General features: G+C 44.3%; 2 protein-coding genes and 1 long non-coding RNA gene across 7 annotated transcripts in view; 2 read left to right on the top strand and 1 right to left on the bottom strand.

The window, feature by feature from the left end:
• Positions 1-3236, top strand: part of LOC112226862 (rho GTPase-activating protein 21) — an 88815-nt gene extending 85579 nt beyond the window's left edge. For 4 of the 5 annotated variants that reach the window (XM_024391492.2, XM_042307990.1, XM_024391495.2 and 1 more), the window contains one exon: positions 22-3236. In XM_024391492.2, the coding sequence (XP_024247260.1) occupies positions 22-1647 (1626 nt within the window). In that variant the 3' untranslated portion in view covers positions 1648-3236. The remainder of the gene's footprint in view (positions 1-21) is intronic. The other variant, XM_024391493.2, reaches the window with a different exon arrangement.
• Positions 3237-3441: 205 nt separating this feature from the next.
• LOC112226863 (dipeptidyl aminopeptidase-like protein 6) overlaps positions 3442-25199 on the bottom strand; it is a 112616-nt gene continuing 90858 nt past the window's right edge. The window contains exons 9-26 of the mRNA XM_042307991.1: positions 16319-16473; positions 15967-16064; positions 15682-15808; positions 15432-15470; positions 15120-15227; positions 14739-14830; positions 14502-14549; positions 14262-14374; positions 11966-12013; positions 11679-11777; positions 9687-9756; positions 9296-9490; positions 8313-8367; positions 7193-7292; positions 6989-7047; positions 6826-6898; positions 6554-6627; positions 3442-6441 (exon numbers count right to left, since the gene is read on the bottom strand). Of these exons, the coding sequence (XP_042163925.1) occupies positions 6292-6441; positions 6554-6627; positions 6826-6898; positions 6989-7047; positions 7193-7292; positions 8313-8367; positions 9296-9490; positions 9687-9756; positions 11679-11777; positions 11966-12013; positions 14262-14374; positions 14502-14549; positions 14739-14830; positions 15120-15227; positions 15432-15470; positions 15682-15808; positions 15967-16064; positions 16319-16473 (1703 nt within the window). The 3' untranslated portion in view covers positions 3442-6291. The remainder of the gene's footprint in view (positions 6442-6553; positions 6628-6825; positions 6899-6988; positions 7048-7192; positions 7293-8312; positions 8368-9295; positions 9491-9686; positions 9757-11678; positions 11778-11965; positions 12014-14261; positions 14375-14501; positions 14550-14738; positions 14831-15119; positions 15228-15431; positions 15471-15681; positions 15809-15966; positions 16065-16318; positions 16474-25199) is intronic.
• LOC121841183 lies at positions 4533-7072 on the top strand. Its single transcript, XR_006080191.1, has 2 exons — positions 4533-5083; positions 5921-7072. It is a non-coding gene; the product is annotated as an uncharacterized LOC121841183 (long non-coding RNA).

Raw genomic sequence — 25199 nt, 5'->3', positions numbered from 1 at the left:
CGTCCTGATACTCTGTCCCAGCAGGGCTTGTGGGGGTCTGGGAAGGACCAGTGTAGCAGGGAGATGCTGCTCTCTTCTTTCTTTGTCAGCCGCAAGCGTAAAAAGCCCAAGGACAAGACTCAGCCCAGCAGCTCTGACGACGACCTGGATGCCGTGTTTGATAAGAAGGAGGAGCCAGAGCCGAGCCACCAGGCCCTCCACCCCGCCTGGTCCCCAGAGAGCCAGACAAAAGAGGAGGAGGAGAGGGATGTCGAGGACGTCAGCGAGAGAGGGGTACAGCCTGGGGACAGGTTCCAAACCAACGGGAAAGAGTCCCGTTCAGACAGCCTCATGTCTCAGCCCTCTCCCAAACACACCCCCAGCTTCCGTACATCCTCCACCTGCTCCCCCTATGCCTCACCGTCCCGGTCCCCCAGACTTGGCTACCGCAGCCAGGTAGCACACCAGTCTTCCCTGTCGGACCCTCCCTCCAACTACGACGAGGTCTCAGACCTGGGCACCATGGACAGCACCAGCTCCCAGGCATCTGTCACAGGTCCCAGGGTGAGACATGGCAGGACGGGGGGCTTGGGGCCAGAGACTGGGGCCAGCGGCCTAGGGGCAGAGGTCAGCTCCATCACCTCAGACTACTCCACCACCTCCTCCATGACCTTCCTGACAGGGGCCGATCTGAGCACACTCAGTCCAGAGGTTTGCTCGGTGGCCGAGAGCAGGGGAGGAGACGACGCTGATGATGAGCGTAGTGAGCTGATTAGTGAGGGCCGGCCCATGGAGACGGATAGTGAGAGTGACCTATCAGTGTTTGTTGGGGGCGGGAAGGAAGCAGGGCCGGTGGAGAAGATCTGCCAATCAGATGTGTCGGATGCCCCCAGGCCCCTCCCCTCCCACAGACTCATTGAATGTGACACTCTCTCCAGGAAAAAGTCAGCAGCGCGGCAGAAGACTGACAGCGAGTCCTCATTGGACGGAGGGCGGAGCGACAAGGACTCCACTAGGCTGTCTTGTGTTCCGGGGGCAGTTAAGGTGTGTTCCACTGACAGCCTTAGCTCCTCCTCCCGCAGCGAGTTGGAGGTGGGGGCTGAGCCTGCGTGGCGTCTCAAAATTACAGACCGGCTGAAGTTCCGTCTGCTGACGTCCGTAGACGACATGTTCGGGGTGGGTACCCAGCGGAGCCGCTCTCCAGAGGGACGCAGGGAAAAGAAGAAGAACATCAGACGCAGACACACCATGGGAGGCCAGAGGGACTTTGCTGAACTGTCTGTGATGGGGAACTGGCAGGAGGGCGGGGGCTCGCGGGCGGAGCTGTCGGCCGTGGACCGGCTGAAGCCAAAGTGTTCTTCCCAGGACTTCTCCATCCGGGAGTGGATTGCCCGCGAGCGCCACCGCACCTCCAACCCCGAGGTCAGCCTGGACTTCACTGAACACCAGGGTGCGCCGCTCCTCTTCTGCAGCCCCGACCCCAACCAGGCCCAGGAGGCTCTGTCGTCCTCCCTCTCAGAACCCCTCTCACCACGCCCGGCTCCAGCTGCGCTACTGAACGGAGACGCAGGCCCCCAGAATAAAAGCCTGAGCCTGTCGGCCACTGCACACCCACACAAACTCTCTGGTGCCCAGGTGGTCCACTCTCGCTTCTACCAGTACCTGTGAGAGGGGGAGTCGTCTGTCTGTGAGATGTGTATGTGTTTGATCGTCTGTGTCTGAGACCCATGGATGTGGGTGATTTTATTTTGTAATTGACCGGTGAGCATGTTCAGGTACTGTGAAGTGACTTCTGAGTGTGTGTGTGTGTACGAAGAGTCTGTTTGGTGGTGTGTATGTTTGTACTCTTAGAATGTTTACTTCACAGGGGTGGTTTGTGTTACTCAACACAACACGGCATGGAACAAAACATTCAATTGATGTAGGTATATTTTCTCCATTTTCATGACAAATGAAAGAGTTTGGGATGGGCGTTGGGGTAGAGAAATCGTCACTCCTAACAGAAATTCCTGTTTTGCTGAAGGTAGTGACTCGAGGGCCTCTTGCTCATGGATGAACTGATGAGTCTGAAGGTTGATTGGTGTAAGGAAGTTTAAACATGGCTGGCGTTTAAAGATTGTGAAAAGGTTAGCTAAGTGGCTTTAAGATACAGTAACTGACTAGTAGGATGATTAGGAGGTACAGGGAACGTTTGTAAAAGTATTGCAGTGGAGCTGTGTTTGTTGGTTAAAAGTGAGTCCTTCAGTAACCAAATGAAGAATGTACAACGTGCTTGCTGTAATACTGACTGAAGCTTTAGTTGCTTGTGTTCTCATTTGAAATTGTACATATCCCCCCTTCCTCTCTCTCTCTCCTCTCTCTCTCTACTTGAAGGGAGCTTTTATTTTTGGGGTAGCCTGTGTTTTGGACTGCCATATGTGCTCGATTGCCGCCGTCAAGTGGCCTCAAGGTGCATTGTGACAAGAAGACACTGGACTAACGACGTCATGAAAATACGAGAATTACTTTTTATTCCACCCTTTTAAGTGATAGAAAAGGAGCAGTAAACAATTACTTTCCTCTATTGCAAAATGCTGTGTATTTGTTGATATGCTTGTGGTTTCATGCTTCAGTCAGTTACTGACATCAGACTGCTGCGTAATTATCGAGAGGGAGAAGAAATTGAATAATCAAATCTGAAATCATGTTTCTTCACAATAGAAAGTGCCTCAATGAACTGTAAAGGGTGCAATATCGTCTTTGTTGAGATGCATAAAGATGTTACTACGAATGCCATTTTTATCGTTGACTAACACTGTCATTCTACAGGTTCTGTCTTACACGGAGAAGAACGCTGGGCTTCCATTCCTTAGGCATTCCACTCTGGTCTTAACATGTTTTATACTTTTCTTTTTCCTTTTTTTTGCATTTTAACACAACTTGAATTTTAAATATTTCTGTAAAAAAAATAAAAAATAGAGTAACTTAAATGTGTATATAAATGCCATGTTTTAGCTGCTTTTTTTGTTTCATTTCCATCAAATTGAATCTTTTTGTAAGGTAAAAAAGTACAGTATTGTGAGATGTTGCTGATTGGAGCCTGATGGTATGTGTGGGTGTTAAGTCTAGTGGTTATCTTGGGAGAGATCCCTCCCTGCATATGAAGAGGCTTCATTGAACTGCTGGACCATTTGTATCAATATACCCTGTTCACTCTGAGTGGAGGGGCCACGGGCTCCTAAAACACTGGAAATAAATCTTATCAATGGCTAAAAGGGCATGGCTGGTGTTTCAGAATCTCCTGCACTCCCTAGTTAGTTCCTATTAAAGAGCATTGGTCTGTTTCTTGCATGGTGTCCTAACATAACTCCTACCAGATACAAGCAACATCAGTTATTAACGTCCTTTAGTTGTGCCCCTTTTGACCACTGGAGGGCAGTGTGTCAAGCAAAGCAAAGCCACCAAGAACAAAATGTACTCGGATAAATTTGAAAATGCTTTATGTACAAGTCGCACACACATAGTTCAGGACTTTTCAACAATGTAAGATTTATACATTTTGTACATCAGCTGACTAGAAACTTTCACTGACAATACTAACAGAAATGACATCTCGACGGACATTCAAGCTGTTTAACAAATAACCAAACATTGTAACTTGCCAAATTAGAAAAGATACACAATGTGCCTCAAGAACCTTTTGTAGTTACAAAAGCCAGAACATGTTCAGGTGTCTATTTTATACAAGCACAACATTACTGTGTTATAGTACATATATAATGGGTGTTATAAAATCACATGTTCCTACATACGGACTGGTCAGATTGTAACGATTCAACTGAAGTCATTACGTGTCATGTTGTACAATATTTGTTTATATATAACTATAGAGCTCCACATGTGCCTGCAGTTGTTGGCGGAAGGACAACTGGCGGCTGGCTTTGACCAATCTTGCTTACATGAAAAATGAAAAGTAGTGTTTCCATTGAAGGGTTTATAGTCCCTGACATGAATACCTTGGTTAACCCCTAGTAGTAAGGCACAGTGACTAACACAACACTAGAGCTCCATTCCAAATGAATGTAATAATCCCAAAAGAGGTCAAAATAGTTTAACAAACATGTAGTCTCAAACATTGTGTCCTCATTTGGAAAGGAGGTCCAAATGTAACCACCGTACCAACGTACATCAATTCAAAGCCATACTGAAGATTACAAACCCCAATTAAGAGAAATAACTGCTACTGCTGTTTTAGTATCATGGATACAATCCTCAGAAAGTTGTTGGTGAATTGTCATTTATAATGATGGTACCAACAATGGGTAGCTCCTGTATGTTCCCTCCATCTTTACTGCATTGGAATTGATTAGCCATGATATTTGGGAAGGGAATATGGGATATTTTGTGCTGGATCCCTACACGGATGCCGTTGGGGTGTTTCACTACAGCATCTGATATCCACAGGTGGGTTTACTGGTCTCCTTCAGTGACCAGTTTATTTGGTCCAGAAAAAGAACTTAGAGCACTGCTAACCCACCGCCTGTGGGTTGCATCTCCTCTCCCCCACACACGTCTTTAGCACAAAAGTTCCCCTACGAATGTTATGGCTAATCAATTCCAATGCAGTAAAGATGGAGGACAGGGGTAGTACCTGTTTTTGGTACCATAGTCAAATTACATAATTCACCAACCACCAGAACGTTTCTGATGGTTTCTGTGATTCCGGTGTTAACCTCTTAAATGTAAAGTACCCATTATTTGGGGACCCTATTTCATTTTTCAGTTCAGTCTGGTATGAGAACCGTAGCCACTATTTGCAAAAGCAGGGTGTCTGCGGAAAGCGGAGTATCTTCGCTGTTGATCTGTGCCTTAGAAGCTTTGGTGAGTTACTGCCATATATGGACATAAGGGCAGGCCGAGCCGATGACCTCGTTTCAAGATGTCTGCTACCTACCTTCCGGTTAGCCTTGTGAGGCATAAACGAAATCAACATGGAATACGTTGATTCACACCGTAAACCAGGATACCACATATCATGAGGATGTCTTATTAGTCTGCATGTGACCTACAGTTATTGATCACCACCCCCGTTGATTTTACACAACGTTTTCACCAAACAGCAAAGGTAAACTTAGATTGGTTCTGTGTTTGAGCTATAGCTAAATTGGGGGTATGACATTAATCTCTAGGTTGGTAGGAACAAATCTAGCCTATTGCCAAATGTATCTGATGACATATGACTTAATGGCAACATCGAGTCACTATATTTGCGCATGAAAAATACGATGAAAACACATTGGATATCCCCTGTATGTCCCGACACCCCGCAAATGTTTGAGAGAGGTTGGTTTTGTAGACATTTCGTTTTTATAGTGAACATTAACTTTTGGGCACATCCAGTGTGCAAAAACAGTGCAATTACCACATTTGGACACTGGAGAGGTTGAAAGGACACTTGAATAACACCATCACAATGTTTGAGTGAGGTTGATATGGTAGAAAGTGTGTTTTATACTGAACAAATAACATTAAGGGATTCCAAATATGTAATAGCACTGGAATTATCTAATTTACAGACATATGCCGCTTTGGAGAGGTTTAGGGACACTTGGAAACGTTCTGTGACCACACCTGACACCACTTACTAAAACATCTGCCATTTCTAGTTGTTAAGTCTATCAATCCCATTTTTTTTCCTGATATTGTTCACATGTTGTGGAAGCCATCATATGTTTCCAGCTCTTGGCATCAATAATTCACTTATAGCTTGTCAATGAAAGATTACTTTCAAAATAAAATAAAAATGATTTTGTGTGTGCTTGATCTTGTGTATTCTGAACTATGTAACTCCTATCTTCTGATAATCTCCCAGATGTCATCTTTTCAAATATACAACATTTTTGCATGTCAGAACTATGTAATTACACATGAATAGTAGTTACCTTTGAGTATTTCTATTTAGGAGAAAATCTACATTTTGCCATTACATCTAAGAGGATAAAAACAGCAGCACAATTTGATGTCTGCTGGCCAGTCCAGTTGTCAGCCAACCAGAAGTGATGAAGAAGAGGAAAAGGGTGAGGTGTGAGGTTATTGGTACATGCAGGTATGTGCCCTAAAGAGAAGCCCAAATTATACAGAGGATGGAGTAGGTTAGCCTGATCCTAGATCTGTTTCACCAATGCCAACTCTAAATGATCATTAGCTGACTAGCTGAGTTGGCAAGACGGCACAAACAGATCTGGAAACAGGCTATGGGTAATGAGTTGAGAAAGATTTGTTGCATATTGTGCTGTAGTAACTGGCTAGAGCGTTAACCATGTGTCAGCTGGTTTAACCATCGCCCTCATCCTCCTTGTCCTTCTCTTCCTCGCTCGGTAAGTCCGGCAGTCGGAAACACTCCTCAAAGAAGTTGACCAGTGATTGGCTCAGGTGTTGCCGAGTGCCATCGCTATGCAGGAAGTGTCCCTCGTCTGGGTAGATCTACAGTACAAAAACAGAAAATAATGTAGGTAACACAATATTTGACACCCTGCTCATTACGCCTTCATTGCAATGTCCTAAACATGTCGTAAAGCTAAACTGTCATGCCTACCTGTAAAGAGTAATTTGCCTTCTCGTTGATTAAATGGTTGATGAATTTTGCAGAGTGCTGGAAATGGACTTTCTCTGTAGGGAGGGAGAGCAGGTAACAGGATGTGCAAGATGTTTATATTCAGTCACAGTACTTCAACAACAATCAGGCTCAATCAGTTAAAATTACTTTGACAGTAACTTAGCCGATGGCCAAATAGGAGTTCGATAGGCAACAAAAACAGGTCTGGGACCAGGCTAACGTATTGATAGTGTTTAAAGTAATGACTGTACCATCAGCGGTTGGATGGATAATCATGTACTTCCTGTCCATGAGACGACCTGCACGATGTGCTAAACTGGCCATCTGAAGGAAAGAGAATGTCACCATGAAATACATAGCATCTTACACATTGACTGACTAGTGTAAATACAGTGTGTGAACTGTTGTCTTTACCGAGTATATTCGAGAGTCTGTCTTTGGTGATCCAAGGTACCTCTCTGAAAATGCTGAAGCTGGAGAATAAAGAAATAACACACACACGTTTCCAAGTGTCCCTCATGTTATAAGGCACTGTTCATAGAACAATTTATAGTTTGTGGGGATAAATGATTTGTGCAGTAAGAAATTGTGTTGCTAAAGAAAATAATCACGTTATACCGTATAACTCAAAATCTGTGATGGGCGAGACGGCGGCTCCACATTTAAGCAGGGAGTCATCAGAACTTAAAAGCATTGTGGCCAAATACCCTCCGTAAACCTATGGATAGATATGTTACAGTATCAAGTTTACTGAACCGACAGTACAGAAAGACATTGATGACATATCAAGGCTAGAGACTCCAGATACACCACTCCAAAGGTAGTTTCTTCCCAATTTAAGTACAAACTGCATACACACTCAAACGTTCTATAGACAAAGGAGGACTGAGTGCCAAACTGAAACCTATTGAATGGTTTATGTTGTCCGCTTATGTTGCTGGACCGTAGTGTAGTAGTAGTGTGTCTCAAATGGCACACTATTCCTTTTACAGTGCATTACTTCTGGTTAAAAGTAGGCCACTACAATAGAGTGCCATTTGGCATGTACCCCCCCTAGATATGAGAGGGTGAGCTTCTGCTCTATTTTCCAGATGGAGTGAAAGCCCTCGTCCACTCTGAATATACACTGAAATAACACATCCTAGATCTGAATGAATGAAATATTCTTATTAAATACTTTTTTCTTTACATAGTTGAATGTGCTGGCAACAAAATCACACAAAAACTATCAATGGAAATCAAATGTATCAACCCATGGAGGTCTGGATTTGGAGTCACACTCAAAATTAAAGTGGAAAACCACACGACAGGCTGATCCAACTTTGATGTAATGTCCTTAAAACAAGTCAAAAGGAGGCTCAGTAGTGTGTGTGGCCTCCACTGCCTGTATGACCTCCCTACAACGCCTGGGCATGCTCCTGATTAGGTGATGGATGGTCTCCTGAGGGATCTCCTCCCAGACCTGGACTAAAGCATCTGCCAACTCCTGGACAGTCTGTGGTGCAACGTGGCATTGGTGGATGGAGCGAGACATGATGTCCCAGATGTGTAAGACGCTTTTATGCAAATCAAACCCACCACCCTGGCGTGACAAGCGCCATGCTCTACCAACTGAGCTACTCTTTCTTCAGCTCAAATACAGTACAAGAATTGACAAGAAGGGAAGTAAAGGGAACCCAATTACGTTTTTTTTAATAAGTAGCTAAGCTTGTTTTCTTCAAGCATTGATTGTCCTTACCTTTCCATATACTCCCATTCGACTTTTGTCGATGTACATTTCTTTGGATATCAGTCTGGAATAAAGAAGAAAAAAACAATCAATGCTTTGGTTGGAAGGTCAAAATAGGTATTACATTTCCAACAACACAGTAACGAACGTCCTGAAACAAACACATCATAATAATGTTTTCCCACTATAATTCAACTGTACCTGCATATATACTGAACAAAAATATAAATGCAACATGCAACAATTTAATATGTTTTACTGAATTACAGCCCACCCACTTGGGAGCCAGGCCCAGCCAATCAGAATACGTTTTTCCCTACAAAAGTGCTTTATTACAGACAGAAATACTATTTTATTACAGACAGAAATAACCCCCCTCCCCTCAGACAATTCCGCAGGTGAAGAAGCCTGATGTGGAGATCCTGGGCTGGCATGGTTACATGTGGTCTGTGGTTGTGAGGCCAGTTGGGCGTACTGCTCAATTCTCCAAAATGACATTGGAGGCTTATGGTAGAGAAATTAACATTAAATTATCTGGCAACAACTCCGGTGGACATTCCTTATGTCAGCATACCAATTGCACGCTCCCTCAACTTGAGACATCTATGGTATTGTGTTGTGTGACAAAACGGCACATTTATGGCCTTTTATTGTCCCCAGCACAAGGTGCATTTGTGTAATGATCATGCTATTTAATGAGCATCTTGATATGCCACACCTGTCAGGTGGCTGGATTATTGGCAAGGAGAGGAGAAATGTTCACCGACAGGGATGTAAACAAATTTGTGCACAGAATTTGAGAGAATAGATATTTCTGTGATCTTTTATTTCAGGTCATGAAACATGGGACCAACACTTTACATGTTGCGTTTATATTTTTGTTCAGTATAAATACTGTAAGACGTAACATGGTATTAGTATATTATCATAAAGTAGGACCATTGATTTGAACTCTCAAGGAAGATTCTACTGTCCAGGTGTCTGTCTCTCACCTGAGGGCCTCCATCTGGTCCCTCTCCTCGATCACACCCAGTTTCCTCCTAATGTGGTGGAGGAGCTTGGTGCCCTGGAACCCGGACCCGTGGCCATCGAAGCGGATCACAATGGTGCTGTAACTGCTCACCAGCACCGTGGCCCAGTCCACACGGAACTGCTCTGTCACCATCTGTCCGCCAGGTGTTCCGTCTCTGAGGGAAACAGATGACAGGCTGAACCAATGACCCCATTATAGCTCTCTGTGACAGGGTCCAAAGTCATGAGTCCAATGTCAAAACGGAATGTGCTATAATTCCTAATGTAATCCCTACTGGGGGTGGTGTGATTCATAGATATTATGTTTATATCTAGAAAAACGTGTGTGTGGGTAGTTATTGCCATACTTACACTAGTAGCAGTAGGGGGTAGTGAGCTGTGTCTATGAAACCAGCTGGCTTCAGGATCTGCATTGTCAGAGCTGCAAGAAACAAGACTGTGTATTTGAATGTATTATGGATCCCCATTAGCTGTTGCCAAGGCAGCAGCTACTCTTCCTGGGGTCCAGCAAAATGAAGGCAGTTATACAATTTTAAAAACATTACAATACATTCACAGACTGTGTGTCCTCAGGCCCCTACTCCACCACAACCACATACTGTATATACAGTACAAAATCCATGTGTACGTATGTTATCGTGTGTGTGTGTATACATGTGTCTGTGCCTATGTTTGTGTTGATTCACAGTCCCCACTGTCCCATAGGTTTTTTTTAATCTGTTTTTTAAATCTAATTTTACTGCTTGCATGAGTTACTTGATATGGAATAGAGTTCCATGTAGCCATGGCTCTATGTAGTACTGTGCGCCTTCCATAGTCTGTTCTGGGCTTGGGGACTGTGAAGAGACCTCTTGTGGCATGTCTTGTGGGGTATGCATGTGTGTCCGATCTGTGTGCCAGTAGTTCAAACAGACAGCTCGGTGCATTCAACATGTCAACACCTCTCATAAATAAAAGCAGTGATTAAGTTAATCTCTCCTCCACTTTGAGCCAGGAGAGATTGACATGCATATTATTAATATTAGCTCTCTGCGTACATCCAAGGGCCAGCCGTGCTGCCCTTTTCTGTGCCAATTGCAATTTTCCCGAAGTCCTTATTGGTGGCAACAGACCACGCGACAGAACAGTAGTCCAGGTGCGACAAAACTAAGGCCTGTAGGACCTGCCTTGTTGACAGTGCTGTCAATAAGGTAGAGCAGCTCCTTATCATGTACAGTCTTCTCCTGATCTTAGCTACTGTTGTATCAATATGTTTTGACCATGACAGTTTACAATCCAGGGTAACTCCAAGCAGTTTGGTCACCTCAACTTGCTCAATTTCCACATTATTTATTACAAGATTTAGTTGAGGTTTAGGGTATTTAGTGAATGATTTGTGCATGTTGTTCTTCTTAAAGGCCCAGTGCAGTCAAAAATGTGATTATCCTGTGTTTTATACAGTACCAATCAAAAGGTTGGACACACCTACTCATTCAAGGGTTTTTCTTTATTTTTAAAATTTTCTACATTGTTGAATAATAGTGAAGACATCACAACTATGAAATAACACATATGGAATCATGTAGTAACCAAAAAACAGTTAAACGTATCAAAATATATATGTGACTCGTTTCAGGAAACTAGGCGTATGTCGCGGGTCACCACTTCACAGGAGAGCCATTTGAACAAAAGATTTTTGGCAGAAATGCCTTCTGGAACATGTGAACTTTCATGTGCCTTAAATATCTGTAAATATGAAAAAAATGTTAAATTGTGAACCTAGTTGGTTAAGCCACAGAAAAAGTGAGAAACCTTCCCACTAACCATGATTGGCTGAGATAATGAGTGGGCTGGACATGCCGAGAGAAGAGTTCAGATTGGTCTGCTATATAGAGGCTTCTGTCTATTTGAGCTGGTCAGTATATGTTGGTAATCCTGTTAAATGCAGCTTTTTAAAAATGTATTGTGTAGTGGAGCTGCATAAGTGTTGATAGCTAAAGAGATGGAGAAAACACCTCTCTCCTTAAAACGAAGAGCAACCATGGCATGGCATCCGTGACATGGAGACGTGTCCATCATGCATGATGATGTATACGGGTAAGATAGTCTAGCTAGCAAAATGTTCAGATATTACACGTTTCTAATTTTGACAGAAAGTGCTTTCGTTTCAAGCTAATGTGTACTGTTAGCTAGCTAGCTGAGGTTAGCTGGCTGGATCGCTAGCTAACATTACGTGTATGATGTTATTATTTGTATCTCAGAGCTGTTTGCTTTGCTAGTTAGAGCCTAATATTAGCTAGCTAACATTGAACCTAGTTGATTAGCTACCACTTCCAGCAGATTCATGCAAGGCATGATACCTACTGTAATCGTCTATGGTGATGGTCTCGTACTCCACTTTGGGCATCTGCATGCTGTGGTACGTGTTATTCACTCCCTCGTTAGTCTCCAGGTCCAGGACCTCTGCAGTGACATGGAAGAAACAGTCGTATTGTTCACTTACAGTACTGTTTGAGTGGCAGCTTCATGAAGCATCTAACACATTTCCCATTGAATGATGTGAGATATAAAAGACACTATGCTGAATAAAAGGCCCCTCAGCTTCAGTGCTCTTTATGGTACAGGCCAGGGTCAGGCCTCATGACACTCACTCTGTATGTCTTTGGTACTGTAGATGGCAACACTGGGTACATCAGGGCCTGGATAGGGATACATGTGGAGAGGGAGAGAGAGAAAGGGGTGGAGGTTGTCGGTTATTATAGGATGAAGCATTTTATGGTTCAGATGAATGGCCTCAAATGGAGAAGCAAAACAAAACACTTAAACCCTTTTTTCTGTAGCATTTCACTTCAAATCAGAGCTCATTCGAAAATGCCTCTGGTTTATTCCACGAAGGTACGTTTTGTGTCCATTTGGTATTCTAAGAAGAAATTGTGCCACAATATTGCATTTAAAAGCCTGTTAAATGAAATGTCCTTTAATAAAGACCCCATGGAGAATTTTAAAAATCAGATTTTTTTTAATATGATTAAAGACTTGCTAAACTGCCCAAAATGCAGCCCCTGTGCACCCTCTGTTACTTCTAAGAAGACTTTATCCCACTTAATCTCAATATTTCTCCAAGATGTCACCATCATTGTCATTTAAAGTCATTTCTGAAGATTCATATTTATTTAATGTGATTAGTGATTATTTTAATTCTGTTCCTCATTATAAGGTCAACCCTGTTACATGAACTGAACTCTTGTTTAAATATGTTTTTTTTTAAGAAACATTAAACATCTAATAGTCTAATCATAGTGTAAAAGCTGGTTAACTGGTTCTACACTTTTTGGCCATTTTCTGGTGTTTTGTGGTAGAAAACTGAGCGGGTCGAGCACAGATAGACAGGCTACAAATGTTTGAACAATTCATTTTTTAAAGAAGCTTTAATTGCCACTTCCTGTTGCACATAACAAGCTTCCATTCCCCCTATCACAAGAGGATTTATGGCTGATTTAAGATGAAATCCTCAACCCTGATACAGTCAACCCTGATACAGTCAACCCTGATACAGTCAACCCTGATACAGTCAACTCTGATACAGTCAACCCTGATACAGTCAACCCTGATACAGTCAACCCTGACACAGTCAACCCTGATACAGTCAACCCTGATACAGTCAACCCTGATACAGTCAACCCTGATACAGTCAACCCAGATACAGTCAACCCTGACACAGTCAACCCTGATACAGTCAACTCTGATACAGTCAACCCTGATACAGTCAACCCTGATACAGTCAACCCTGATACAGTCAACCCCAGATACAGTCAACCGTTGACACAGTCAACCCTGACACAGTCAACCCAGATACAGTCAACCCAGATACAGTCAACCCAGATACAGTCAACCCAGATACAGTCAACCCAGATACAGTCAACCCTGATACAGTCAACCCAGATACAGTCAACCCAGACACAGTCAACCCTGATACAGTCAACCCTGATACAGTCAACTCAGATACAGTCAACCCAGATACAGTTAACCCAGATACTTTATTTGACACTTAGGCACTTACTGTTGAAATTTTTATTTAACCTGTTGAGATGGGAAAACTTGTTTTTATGAAGTTGAACATGTGCTCTTTATAACAGAATGTTTAAAATAATAATAATAAAAAAATACATTTACATTTCTCAAAAGGCACTGAATTGGTGGAATGAGCACTCTGTTTCTCTTACCATCTTTAGTAATGCAAGTCTAGAAATAACGCCTCTCAGCCAGCCATGTGTCATTACTGAGAAGCCACTGTCTGTCTGTAGCACCTTGGGGAACAGCTGAATGAATACCCGGCTGTTATTATTACCCCAGACAGATAGACCAGGGCTGGTCTCCTCTCACAAGAGCTAATTAACAAAATATGGTTGCTCTTTTTCCTCTCTGGAGCCGGCCCTCTAAACAAATCAGCTGTCATGGCAACCGCACTAGTAGGAGAAATAAGGATGATGAATATTCTCAGAGGAAATGAGAACACAGACTTAAACAAGGCCATGGGCCCTACTCTCATTCTATAGATAGACCCTGTCTGACACACAGGAAGCAGGGCAGGAAATAGGGCTCTATGCCAACTACTGTAGTTTGATATACAGCAGGAACACTTTTTAGGGTGCAGCCTGGCGATTCACATTTGGCAAAGGGCTTGAGTTGTCTGACTGGCAAATAGAAACACTGGTTAGTGCCGACTGCTGTCACATTCAATACAACCTTTTGCCACAGCAAAATATTTTGACTGAGCATGTTTAGTGTCCGTGTAGATTGTTAAATCTACAGACACTAAACACCCACTAAAAGCCTGTCAGCATAGTGAAAGACTTCAATGTACTTGTATATCACAAAAATATACTGATTCAGTTAAGTGCAACATATGCTGCTTAGTGTTCAGGATTCAAGGTCAGAAGCACTCACCTTTACAGTTGAGCAGGAAGTACTGCATGTTGTGGCTGAAGGAGCCATCCACATAGCCACACTTGAACTCACACGACAGACAGCAGCGATTAAATGGGCCATTGGTGTCCGCACTGACACAGGATAGATACAGTAAACCACGCTATTAGCATTATACGCTATTAGATTTTAAAAAACACCTAAATAGTGATCTCACATAGAATAACCATTAGAGAGCTAAATCCCAAAATGTAATTATACCTGTAGAGGTGTCGTCGTTTTGGATCATCCTCTGTGCTCAAAAAGTATCTGTAAAACATTGTGATGAAGATCAGTTTGGAGTTTAATGACCATTACCTGAACAAGACGGTAAGGTAAGTCAAATACCCCTGGTAACATTTGATCAACTATAAGCAATAGGAAATCATATGTTCAATTGGAAATCATAATGGTACTATTTGGTCATGTTGCTATAATGTATGGGTCGGAAAGGCTTACATGAGCTGCCTTTCTTGGCTGTAGGCCAGTATCTGAGTCACATCCCAGTCGCCTGATGTCAGGGACTGCAGAGTGTCTGTGCTGCTGTTGGGCTGGAATGGAACAATGCATCACATTGCATGACAACTACAAGTCTGGATAGAAGAGTTGGTTATCTATAACAGCTCATACAGACCAGGCTGGGCACACAGAGGCCGGGATTCAATCCAAGGTGCATTATAGGGCAGCGCATTGAACTCGCCTTGCGCTGCGTTTACCATGAGTGCGTTCTCCGCAGACGACGGGGGAAATGCTTTTAAAAGGTGCATTGTGGGTTGTCCAGTGCGCTGTTCTATAATGCGGCTACAGTTTAAGAGAAGAGAACAGACTGGGGTGTTTTACCTGGGAGGTGGACATGGAGATATGGAAGAACTTTCCCCTTCCACCCTGAGGAATAGCTCTGGTGAAGAAGAACTTGTATCCGTCATGGGAGAAGAGTGGCTCCTCGTTCTGCAACAGGAAGAGAAAGAAGTAGGTGTGTGTGTGTGTGTGTGTGTGTGTGAGTGAGGGAGTATATTGAGACAGCTCAACTGTTAAACTGCACCTCTGTCCTTCCTACCCCCTCCTCCTGTAATGTATGTATTTCACTGGATCGTTTAAAAAAAAAAAGTGTGTTGTGATACATGTTATGCTCTTAGTGTTCTTATCACTCACCTGTCTGTGTAGCCAGCCCTCACTTTCATCCTCATGTTTCTGGAAAAATAACGGGGCGGTTACAAAATGAATACTGCATCCATGTCCACCGTGCTTTTTCTCAAGTTACATACTGCAGTATTTTATTTGAATGGAGAGGACGGAAAGTAAGGACAACTTGGATTGTGACTGAGGAGGCAAGAAAGAAGTAGGGCTTAATGTAAGAGAGGGTGGCGATGTGTGTGTGTGTGTGTGCAGGCGCGTGTTTCACCTTGGTGCACACTCCTGTGGTGGCCTCACACAGTGTCAGTATGGAGTTGTTCTGAGCTCTGTTCAGCCAGTTGACTGCCAGCTTGGTGCTGGTGGCCCACTTTACCATTGTGATGTAATATTCTCTTCTAAAAGAAAGAATGGAATGTGTTACAACTTACTTACAATTTTTCTCTGCAGGGTTACCTGAAAGGTGACAAGTTTGCATCTCTGCTATTCCCTATGGGGTAGTAAATATGACCTTTAACCTTGTGTCACAGTGTCAGTCAGTCAGTGAGACCCTCACCCTATCCTGGGGTCGTCTGGCTTCTTCATCTCCACCGTGTGAAGGGGTCCGTTCAGACTCACCACAGACAGGTGTACTACAGGGTTGTCCTCCCCAGCCTGCAGGGGCAGAGACAGCTTATGCCAGAGATCATATCATTCTGTGGGTTATACAGTATCTATATTGACCATTTCTGTCTACGTGAAGTCGACTGTCAGATCCATACAACTCTATAAGTGTTTATCCCTTTTCTGAATGTTCTGCACAACAACACTACGTACTCATTCAAAACCACTAACCCAGAAAAGTCAAGGCGGTGTAGAGCAGAAAGGACCGAGAATATTGAAGAGACTGTATCTAGGACCTACGGTACCTTAGGGTAGTGACACTCCAGCCCTGTTGGATACAGGGCGCCAGTGAAGATGGGGACCTCCATCTTGCGCACCAGGGTGTCGTTGATGGTGGCATAGGCCAGTCTGAGACCGTCTGGAGACCACCAATGGGCTATGTGGGTCTGCAGTATCTCCTCTGTAACAGCATACACGCCCATAAACAATTAACTACTGTATCACAAACAATGTCCATTTATCATTCAAGACAATCGGCCCTCTGTAATTATTGCGACAGTGAAGCATTTTTTCTTCTTTTGACTCTATACTTCAAAGGTTTGATTTGAAATTAAACACTGACTATGAGGTTAAAGTGCAGACGGTCAGCTTTCATGTGAGGGTATTTTCATCCATAAAGGACAATACCTAGTCAGTTGTACAACTGAATGCCTTCAACTGAAATGTGCCCTCCAATAGAAATGAATGGTAAATCATGTATTGTATCAGTTTGGAGTCACTTTTATTGTAAATAGTATGTTTCTAAACACTTGTACATGAATGTGGATGCTACCATGATCACAGATAATCCAGAATGAATCGTGGATTATCCGTAATTATGGTAGCATCCACATTCATGTGGAAGTGTTAAAAACATATTATATTCTTATTTACAATAAAAGTGACTCCAAAATGACAATACATTATTTACCATTCATTTCTTTTGGGCACAAAATAATCTGAAACACAACCAAAACAAACAGCAAATGCATCCAACAAATTTGTAGAGTCACAAGCTTGATGTAGACATTGTGTGCTATGAATATGGAACGAAATAGTTAACGTTTTATTACTTGAATACACATGAAATTGTCACAATACTTTTGGTGCCCTAAAATGGTGGGACTATCCACAAAAAGTGTTGTAATTTCTAAACAGTTCATCCGATATGGATGAAAATACCCAAAAATGAAAGCTGACCGTCTGCACTTTAACCTCATAGTCAGTGTTTAATTTCAAATCCAAACTTTTGGAGTATAGAGCCAAACGATTTAAAAAATGCTTCACTGTCCCAATAATTTCAGAGGGCACTGTATATGTAGTCAATGCTGTTCATCGACAACAGCTCTGAATTCAATATCATAGTGTCCTCTAAGGTCACAACAAAGCTCAGGGCTCTGGGACTGAACTCCTCCCTAAATAGCTAGGTCCTGGACTGATGGCTCACTCCCAGGGGGTGAAGGTAGGCAACATTATCTCATCCACACTGATCCTCAACACATGGGCCCCAAAAGGGAGCGTTCTCAGTCCCCTCCTGCACTCTCATAGTCACTTTACCAATACCTACATGTACAAATTACCTCGACTAACCTGGATCCCATCACATTGACTCGGAACCGGTATCCCCTGTATTTAGCCTCGTTATTGTTATTTTATCGTTACTTTAAAAAACGTTTATTTTTTAACTTGAGGTTATTTAGTAAATATTTTCTTAACTCTATTTCTTGAACAGTAAGTAAGCATTTCACAATAAGGTCTACACCTGTTGTATTCGGCGCATGTGACAAATCAAATTAGATTTTGATTTGAAATGGTCAAACCATACAGACACCGTGGTGAAGAAGGCATGACAGCAACTCTTCAACCTCAGAAGGCTGAAGAAATTCAGCCTGTTCTACAGGAGCACCATCGAGAGCATACTGTCGGGCTGTATCACAGCCTGGTACGGCAACTCCACTGCCGCTGACTGCAAGGCTCTACCGAGGGTGGTACGCTCAGCCGAACGCACCATTGGGTGCACACTGCCTGCCCTCTAATACACGTACAACACAAGGTGTCGGTAGGAAGGCCAAGAAAATCATCAAGGGCCTCAGCCACCCCGAGCCACAGCCTGTTCTCCCAGCTTCCATCACTGAACGGACATTTACCCTGCCCTCACCCCCCTCAGTCACTTCTCTTTGACCTGCAATGTTGGAGCTCGGAGTTTAAGAATTTCACTGAACCCTGCAAATACATCTGTGACCCTGTGCATGTGACTAATAAAATCATCTAAGTTTAAAAGATCGTCATTGGGTTAATCAGTCCCTCCAGGATTCAGCGATTCTGCGATCGCATAATTCAATGCAAAATCAACCAAACAGCGCATATTATGCGAGCTCGCAATTTTCACCAATCCCTGCACTTTACCGCATAAAATTGTCCAATCAAAAGCGGGTTCGTAATTTTGACGAATTACTGCACTTTTACCGTGGAAAAGGGCCCGATCCAACCACATGTTAACAAAGTTATTTCTCCCTGGCCTGTCAGTGGTATTCACGTGTGAAGACGATGGCAGAAGACCGTGTGAAACAATTTCAAGGGCTGAAAGAATCAAGGTGAGTGGTGTTTTACTCAAACTGAAAAAATAATTCAATGGTAAATGGCCCGACTGAAATATCTTTATTAATCCATCATCTTTGGTAGAAAGTCAAGCTGTCACCGAGAACATTCCGCAATTTCCTGTTTCATTTAATACTCAAAGAGAGAGAGCGAGAGATGTATTCTGCTTAAAATCGTTCTAAAACTGACCACATTACTTTTATTGCTTTATATGAAATTAACGTGAAGGAAAAAAAACATTGCAAAATGTTTCGCAGAATTTCAGAATAAATGACGCAAAATCAAGAATTCTTGGCTGCAGAAATCACAAAACAAATGTGGCAAAATCCTGGAGGGACTGGTTAACAATAGTAAAGCTAATAGTCTGTTGTTTACTGATACACTGTACTGTACATGTCATCCGGTCCCTAAGTAACTTCATTAGCTGTGTGTGCTGATAAAGGGTATCTAATACAATAACACTGTGTAAACAGATGCTGATGTATTAGATGTGCTGTGGTTTATATCTGATTTATGGCACCCATTTACAGTACTGGGGGAGATTATGTTGTGTGTAAACATGTGTCTTTGTCATGTCTTTATCATTCATCAGGTGTGAAGAGCACATGTCAAAAGGTCATTTGAAAACAGAGGTAACGAAAAGGACAAGACAAGTAATTACAGAAATGAACCGACAAAGTCAAATATAATCCACCAATGCCCACCAGGTGGCAACATAGATCTCCCAGGAAGGCCTCCTATGAGAAAAATAGTACAAACAGGCAGCAACCATTCCCTGAGACAAACACAATAATGACTCAACTCCAACGACCTTGGCTGTGGGTTCTCTGATTCAGTTGACAGAAAATGAGGATGGTCTATGTGGGATGATGAAGACCAGCATACAGAGATTGTGAGCGGGAGAGTGGGGGTTGATGGGTATATTGGACATTGAACAACCATGTTGAGTCATCGATCCCCTCTCTAAGAATGAGATATGGATTATGAAATAACTCATTGACCGCATTCAAGAACAGTGGTCAACACAATCTTCAGTACAGTATAACAGCAGACATCCAACAATTTCTATTGCTGCATAGAAGACTGCTGTATAAAATACCATATGGATCATAACAGGGTATGAATAGCAGGGTTGGGGTCAATTCTGAATTGCGTGGTGACTTGCTCTTTAATTCCAATAAAATTATTTACTTTGATTTGATTTTGAATTGGCCACACCCCATAGAAAGCAGAATTTGAATATGGATATACAATGGGGAGGAAAAACAGCCGCATTGTGTGTGTGTGTGTGTGTGTGTGTGTGTGTCCCGCTGTTGTTAGTTGTTATTGTTTTTGTTGCCGAGCTGAGGAGTTGCATGGAACATTTATTTAATAACATTTTTTTATAATTTTTTCAAATGGAATATCCGAAACATACAATATACTTGCAGTGAAGCCGCTCAACAACTGCAACATACCAGTCATTCAACAGATTCCCATTCAAAGTGACATACAGAAGCATCCAGGGTCAATGCCCTGCTCAAGGGCATGTTGACCGATCTCCCACCAGGCCAAAAGGACGTGAACACGAACCCTACAAGATCCCCCCCACAGTTCTTCAATAGCTGTCCCTCAACCATTCGAGACTCCTCCCACAGTCACCCCCCAGAAGAAAAATACAAAATATAATTCATTCCATTCCACCCCCCCCAATGCACCAACAACCAAGATAATTAACTAAAGAGAAAAAAGAGACAGAAAACAGCAAACAACAATGGAAGAAAAAAAATACAAAAAAATGAAAACAAAGGACATCAAGGACAACTGGAATCATAACAGCAATGCCAACTGTATATGTTTGTGTGCATGTCTGGCACTATTACATGTACAGTTGAAGTCGGAAGTTTACATAGGTTGGAGTCATTAAAACTTGTTTTTCAACCACTCCACAAATTTCTTGTTAACAAACTATAGTTTTGGCAAGTCGGTTAGGACATCTACTTTGTGCATGACACAAGTCATTTTCCAACAATTGTTTACAGACAGATTATTTCACTTACTATTCACTGTATCACAATTCCAGTCAGTTAGAAGTTTACATTCACTAAGTTGACTGTGCCTTTAAACAGCTTGGAAAATTCCATATAACGATACAGTCTCTTACGACATTTGTTTACCTCCCTTGGAAATTGGTCATTCAGAATGAATTTGGTCCCTTTAAGCTCCCTTCCCCTGCTTTTGATCAGCTCCTTTTGTTGGTAGTGTTCAGATTTTGCGATGATCGGTCGGGGACCGAGTGTTCGTTGTTTGCAGCAACTTCTTTCTTGTTGTAATATTGCAAATGGACGTGGCTGTTTCACCATTAAGGATTCCATCTTTAAAGGATAGTTGAATTCAATGAAATTCTATGATATTCAAATGGCTTATTTAATCTATGCATCACCATAGAAAAGTTTACTTTGACATGTATGGCTACCAATACCATGTGGCATAAGTTTGAAACATTTAATTTTTAAATCGGATTATCCTAAAACAATTTTATATAATTACAGTGGTATTGAAATAGTCTAAGATCATGTTGTGGGTTGTCTATAATAATTATTAAATACATTTCCCAGATTGCATTAGATCAAATAGTACCGTATGGAAGGGAACAATCTAACATCTCATTACAAAGAAAAAATACGTTGGGCGTCTTTAGTTAAATTCATGCTAATGTTTGAAATGGTATATGTATTATTTGCATTAAGTGGCATATCGTTAAGATAAAAGACTTGTCAAATGAATGAGATGTTCATGCTTCATGTCTCATTTGAATTGGTTTGAATTGCTTGAATTATATTCTACTTCCTTCAATTCAAATTCAATTCAAATGTTGCTTCCGGTGGGGTGTGGCCAATTCAAATTCAATAACAATGTATGGTTTGAATGCAATTTCCTTTAAAAATTCTGAATTGACCCCAACCCTGATGAATAAGTTATCTGAAAGATCTGTGCTCTGTGTGCTAACCCACTGAAGGTCTTCAAAGAGAATCAATGGGAGGAAATACTGCTGGAACTAAACTGGCAGGGCTTTGGTGAAGGAGTTCCGAGGTCAGTGAGGAAAATCACTTATATCAGTCTCAGTGTAGTCATGGGGACAGCAAGAGGACCATGCCCCACAGCCCTCTGGGAGACACACAGACGGATGGACAGACTATCCTAACCCTAGCTCCAGCCACAACCCTAACCCTAGCTCCAGCCACAAACCTAACCCTAGCTCCAGCCACAACCCTAACCCTAGCTCCAACTCCAGCCCTAACCCTAGCTCCAACTCCAGCCACAGCCCTAACCCTAGCTCCAACTCCAGCCACAGCCCTAACCCTAGCTCCAACTCCAGCCACAACCCTAACCCTAGCTCCAACTCCAGCCACAACCTTAACCCTAGCTCCAGCTCCAGCCACAACCCTAACGCTAGCTCCAACACCAGCCACAACCCTAACCCTAGCTCCAACTCCAGCCCTAACCCTAGCTCCAACTCCAGCCCTAACCCGAGCTCAAACTCCAGCCCTAACCCTAGCTCCAACTCCAGCCACAGCCCTAACCCTAGCTCCAACTCCAGCCACAACCCTAACCCTAGCTCCAACTCTAGCCACAACCTTAACCCTAGCTCCAACTCCAGCCACAGCCCTAACCCTAGCTCCAACTCCAGCCCTAGCTCCAACTCCAGCCCTAACCCTAGCTCCAACTCCAGCCACAGCCCTAACCCTAGCTCCAACTCCAACTCCAGCCACAACCCTAACCCTAGCTCCAACTCCAGCCACAACCTTAACCCTAGCTCCAACTCCAGCCACAACCCTAACCCTAGCTCTAACACCAGCTACAACCCTAACCCTAGCTCCAGCTCCAGCCACAACCCTAACGCTAGCTCCAACACCAGCCACAACCCCTAGCTCCAACTCCAGCCCAACCCTAGCTCCAACTCCAGCCCTAACCTAGCTCAAACTCCAGCCCTAACCCAAGCTCCAACTCCAGCCACAGCCCTAACCCTAGCTCCAACTCCAGCCACAAGCCTAACCCTAGCTCCAACTCCAGCCACAACCCTAACCCTAGCTCCAACTCTAGCCACAACCTTAACCCTAGCTCCAACTCCAGCCACAGCCCTAACCCTAGCTCAACTCCAGCCCTAGCTCCAACTCCAGCCTAACCCTAGCTCCAACTCCAGCCACAGCCCTAACCCTAGCTCCAACTCCAGCCACAACCCTAACCCTAGCTCCAACTCCAGCCACAACCCTAACCCTAGCTCCAACTCCAGCCACAACCTTAACCCTAGCTCCAACTCCAGCCACAACCCTAACCCTAGCTCAACACCAGCTACAGCCCTAACCCTAGCTCCAACTCCAGCCACAGCCTAACCCTAGCTCCAACTCCAGCCACAACCCTAACCCTAGCTCAGCTCCAGCCACAACCTTAACCCTAGCTCCAGCTCCAGCCACAACCCTAACCCTAGCTCCAACACCAGCCACAACCCTAACCCTAGCTCCAACTCCAGCCACAACCCTAACCCTAGCTCCAACTCCAGCCACAACCCTAACCCTAGCTCCAACTCCAGCCACAACCCTAACCCTAGCTCCAACTCCAGCCCTAACCCTAGCTCAAACTCCAGCCCTAACCCTAGCTCCAACTCCAGCCACAGCCCTAACTCCTAGCTCCAACACCAGCCACAACCCTAACCCTAGCTCCAACTCCAGCCACAACCCTAACCCTAGCTCCAACTCCAGCCACAACCCTAACCCTAGCTCCAACTCCAGCCCTAACCCTAGCTCCAACTCCAGCCCTAACCCTAGCTCCAACTCCAGCCCTAACCCTAGCTCAAACTCCAGCCCTAACCCTAGCTCCAACTCCAGCCACAGCCCTAACCCTAGCTCCAACTCCAGCCACAACCCTAACCCTAGCTCCAACTCCAGCCACAACCTTAACCCTAGCTCCAACTCCAGCCACAACCCTAACCCTAGCTCTAACACCAGCCACAACCCTAACCACAGCTCCAACTCCAGCCACAACCCTAACCCTAGCTCCAACTCCAGCCACAACCCTAACCCTAGCTCCAACTCCAGCCACAACCCTAACCCTAGCTCCAACTCCAGCCACAACCCTAACCCTAGCTCCAACTCCAGCCACAACCCTAACCCTAGCTCCAACTCCAGCCACAACCTTAACCCTAGCTCCAACTCCAGCCCTAAACCTAGCTCCAACTCCAGCCCTAACCCTAGCTCCAACTCCAGCCACAACCCTAACCCTAGCTCCAACTCCAGCCACAACCCTAACCCTAGCTCCAACTCCAGCCACAACCTTAACCCTAGCTCCAACTCCAGCCCTAACCCTAGCTCCAACTCCAGCCCTAACCCTAGCTCCAACTCCAGCCACAACCCTAACCCTAGCTCCAACTCCAGCCACAACCTTAACCCTAGCTCCAACTCCAGCCCTAACCCTAGCTCCAACTCCAGCCACAACCCTAACCCTAGCTCCAACTCCAGCCACAACCCTAACCCTAGCTCCAACTCCAGCCACAACCCTAACCCTAGCTCCAACTCCAGCCACAACCCCAACCCTAGCTCCAACTCCAGCCACAACCCTAACCCTAGCTCCAACTCCAGCCACAACCCCAACCCTAGCTCCAACTCCAGCCACAACCCTAACCCTAGCTCCAACTCCAGCCACAACCCTAACCCTAGCTCCAACTCCAGCCACAACCCTAACCCTAGCTCCAACTCCAGCCACAACCTTAACCCTAGCTCCAACTCCAGCCCTAACCCTAGCTCCAACTCCAGCCCTAACCCTAGCTCCAACTCCAGCCACAACCCTAACCCTAGCTCCAACTCCAGCCACAACCCTAACCCTAACTCCAGCCACAACCCTAACCCTAGCTCCAACTCCAGCCACAACCCTAACCCTAGCTCCAACTCCAGCCACAACCTTAACCCTAGCTCCAACACCAGCCACAACCCTAACCCTAGCTCCAACTCCAGCCACAACCCTAAACCTAGCTCCAACTCCAGCCCTAACCCTAGATCCAACTCCAGCCACAGCCCTAACCCTAGCTCCAACTCCAGCCACAACCCTAACCCTAGCTCCAACTCCAGCCACAACCTTAACCCTAGCTCCAACTCCAGCCACAACCCTAACCCTAGCTCCAACTCCAGCCACAACCTTAACCCTAGCTCCAACTCCAGCCACAACCTTAACCCTAGCTCCAACACCAGCCACAACCCTAACCCTAGCTCCAACTCGAGCCACAACCTTAACCCAAGCTCCAACTCCAGCCACTACCCTAACCCTAGCTCTAACACCAGCCACAACCCTAACCCTAGCTCCAACTCCAGCCACAACCCTAACCCTAGCTCCAACTCCAGCCACAACCCTAACCCTAGCTCCAACTCCAGCCACAACCCTAACCCTAGCTCCAACTCCAGCCACAACCCTAACCCTAGCTCCAACTCCAGCCACAACCCCAACCCTAGCTCCAACTCCAGCCACAACCCTAACCCTAGCTCCAACTCCAGCCACAACCTTAACCTAGCTCCAACTCCA

Source organism: Oncorhynchus tshawytscha, linkage group LG28 (assembly GCF_018296145.1).
Source record: "Oncorhynchus tshawytscha isolate Ot180627B linkage group LG28, Otsh_v2.0, whole genome shotgun sequence".
In the NCBI taxonomy this organism is placed as follows: Eukaryota; Metazoa; Chordata; class Actinopteri; order Salmoniformes; family Salmonidae; genus Oncorhynchus; species Oncorhynchus tshawytscha.
This window is presented reverse-complemented; position numbering and strand designations above follow the sequence as displayed.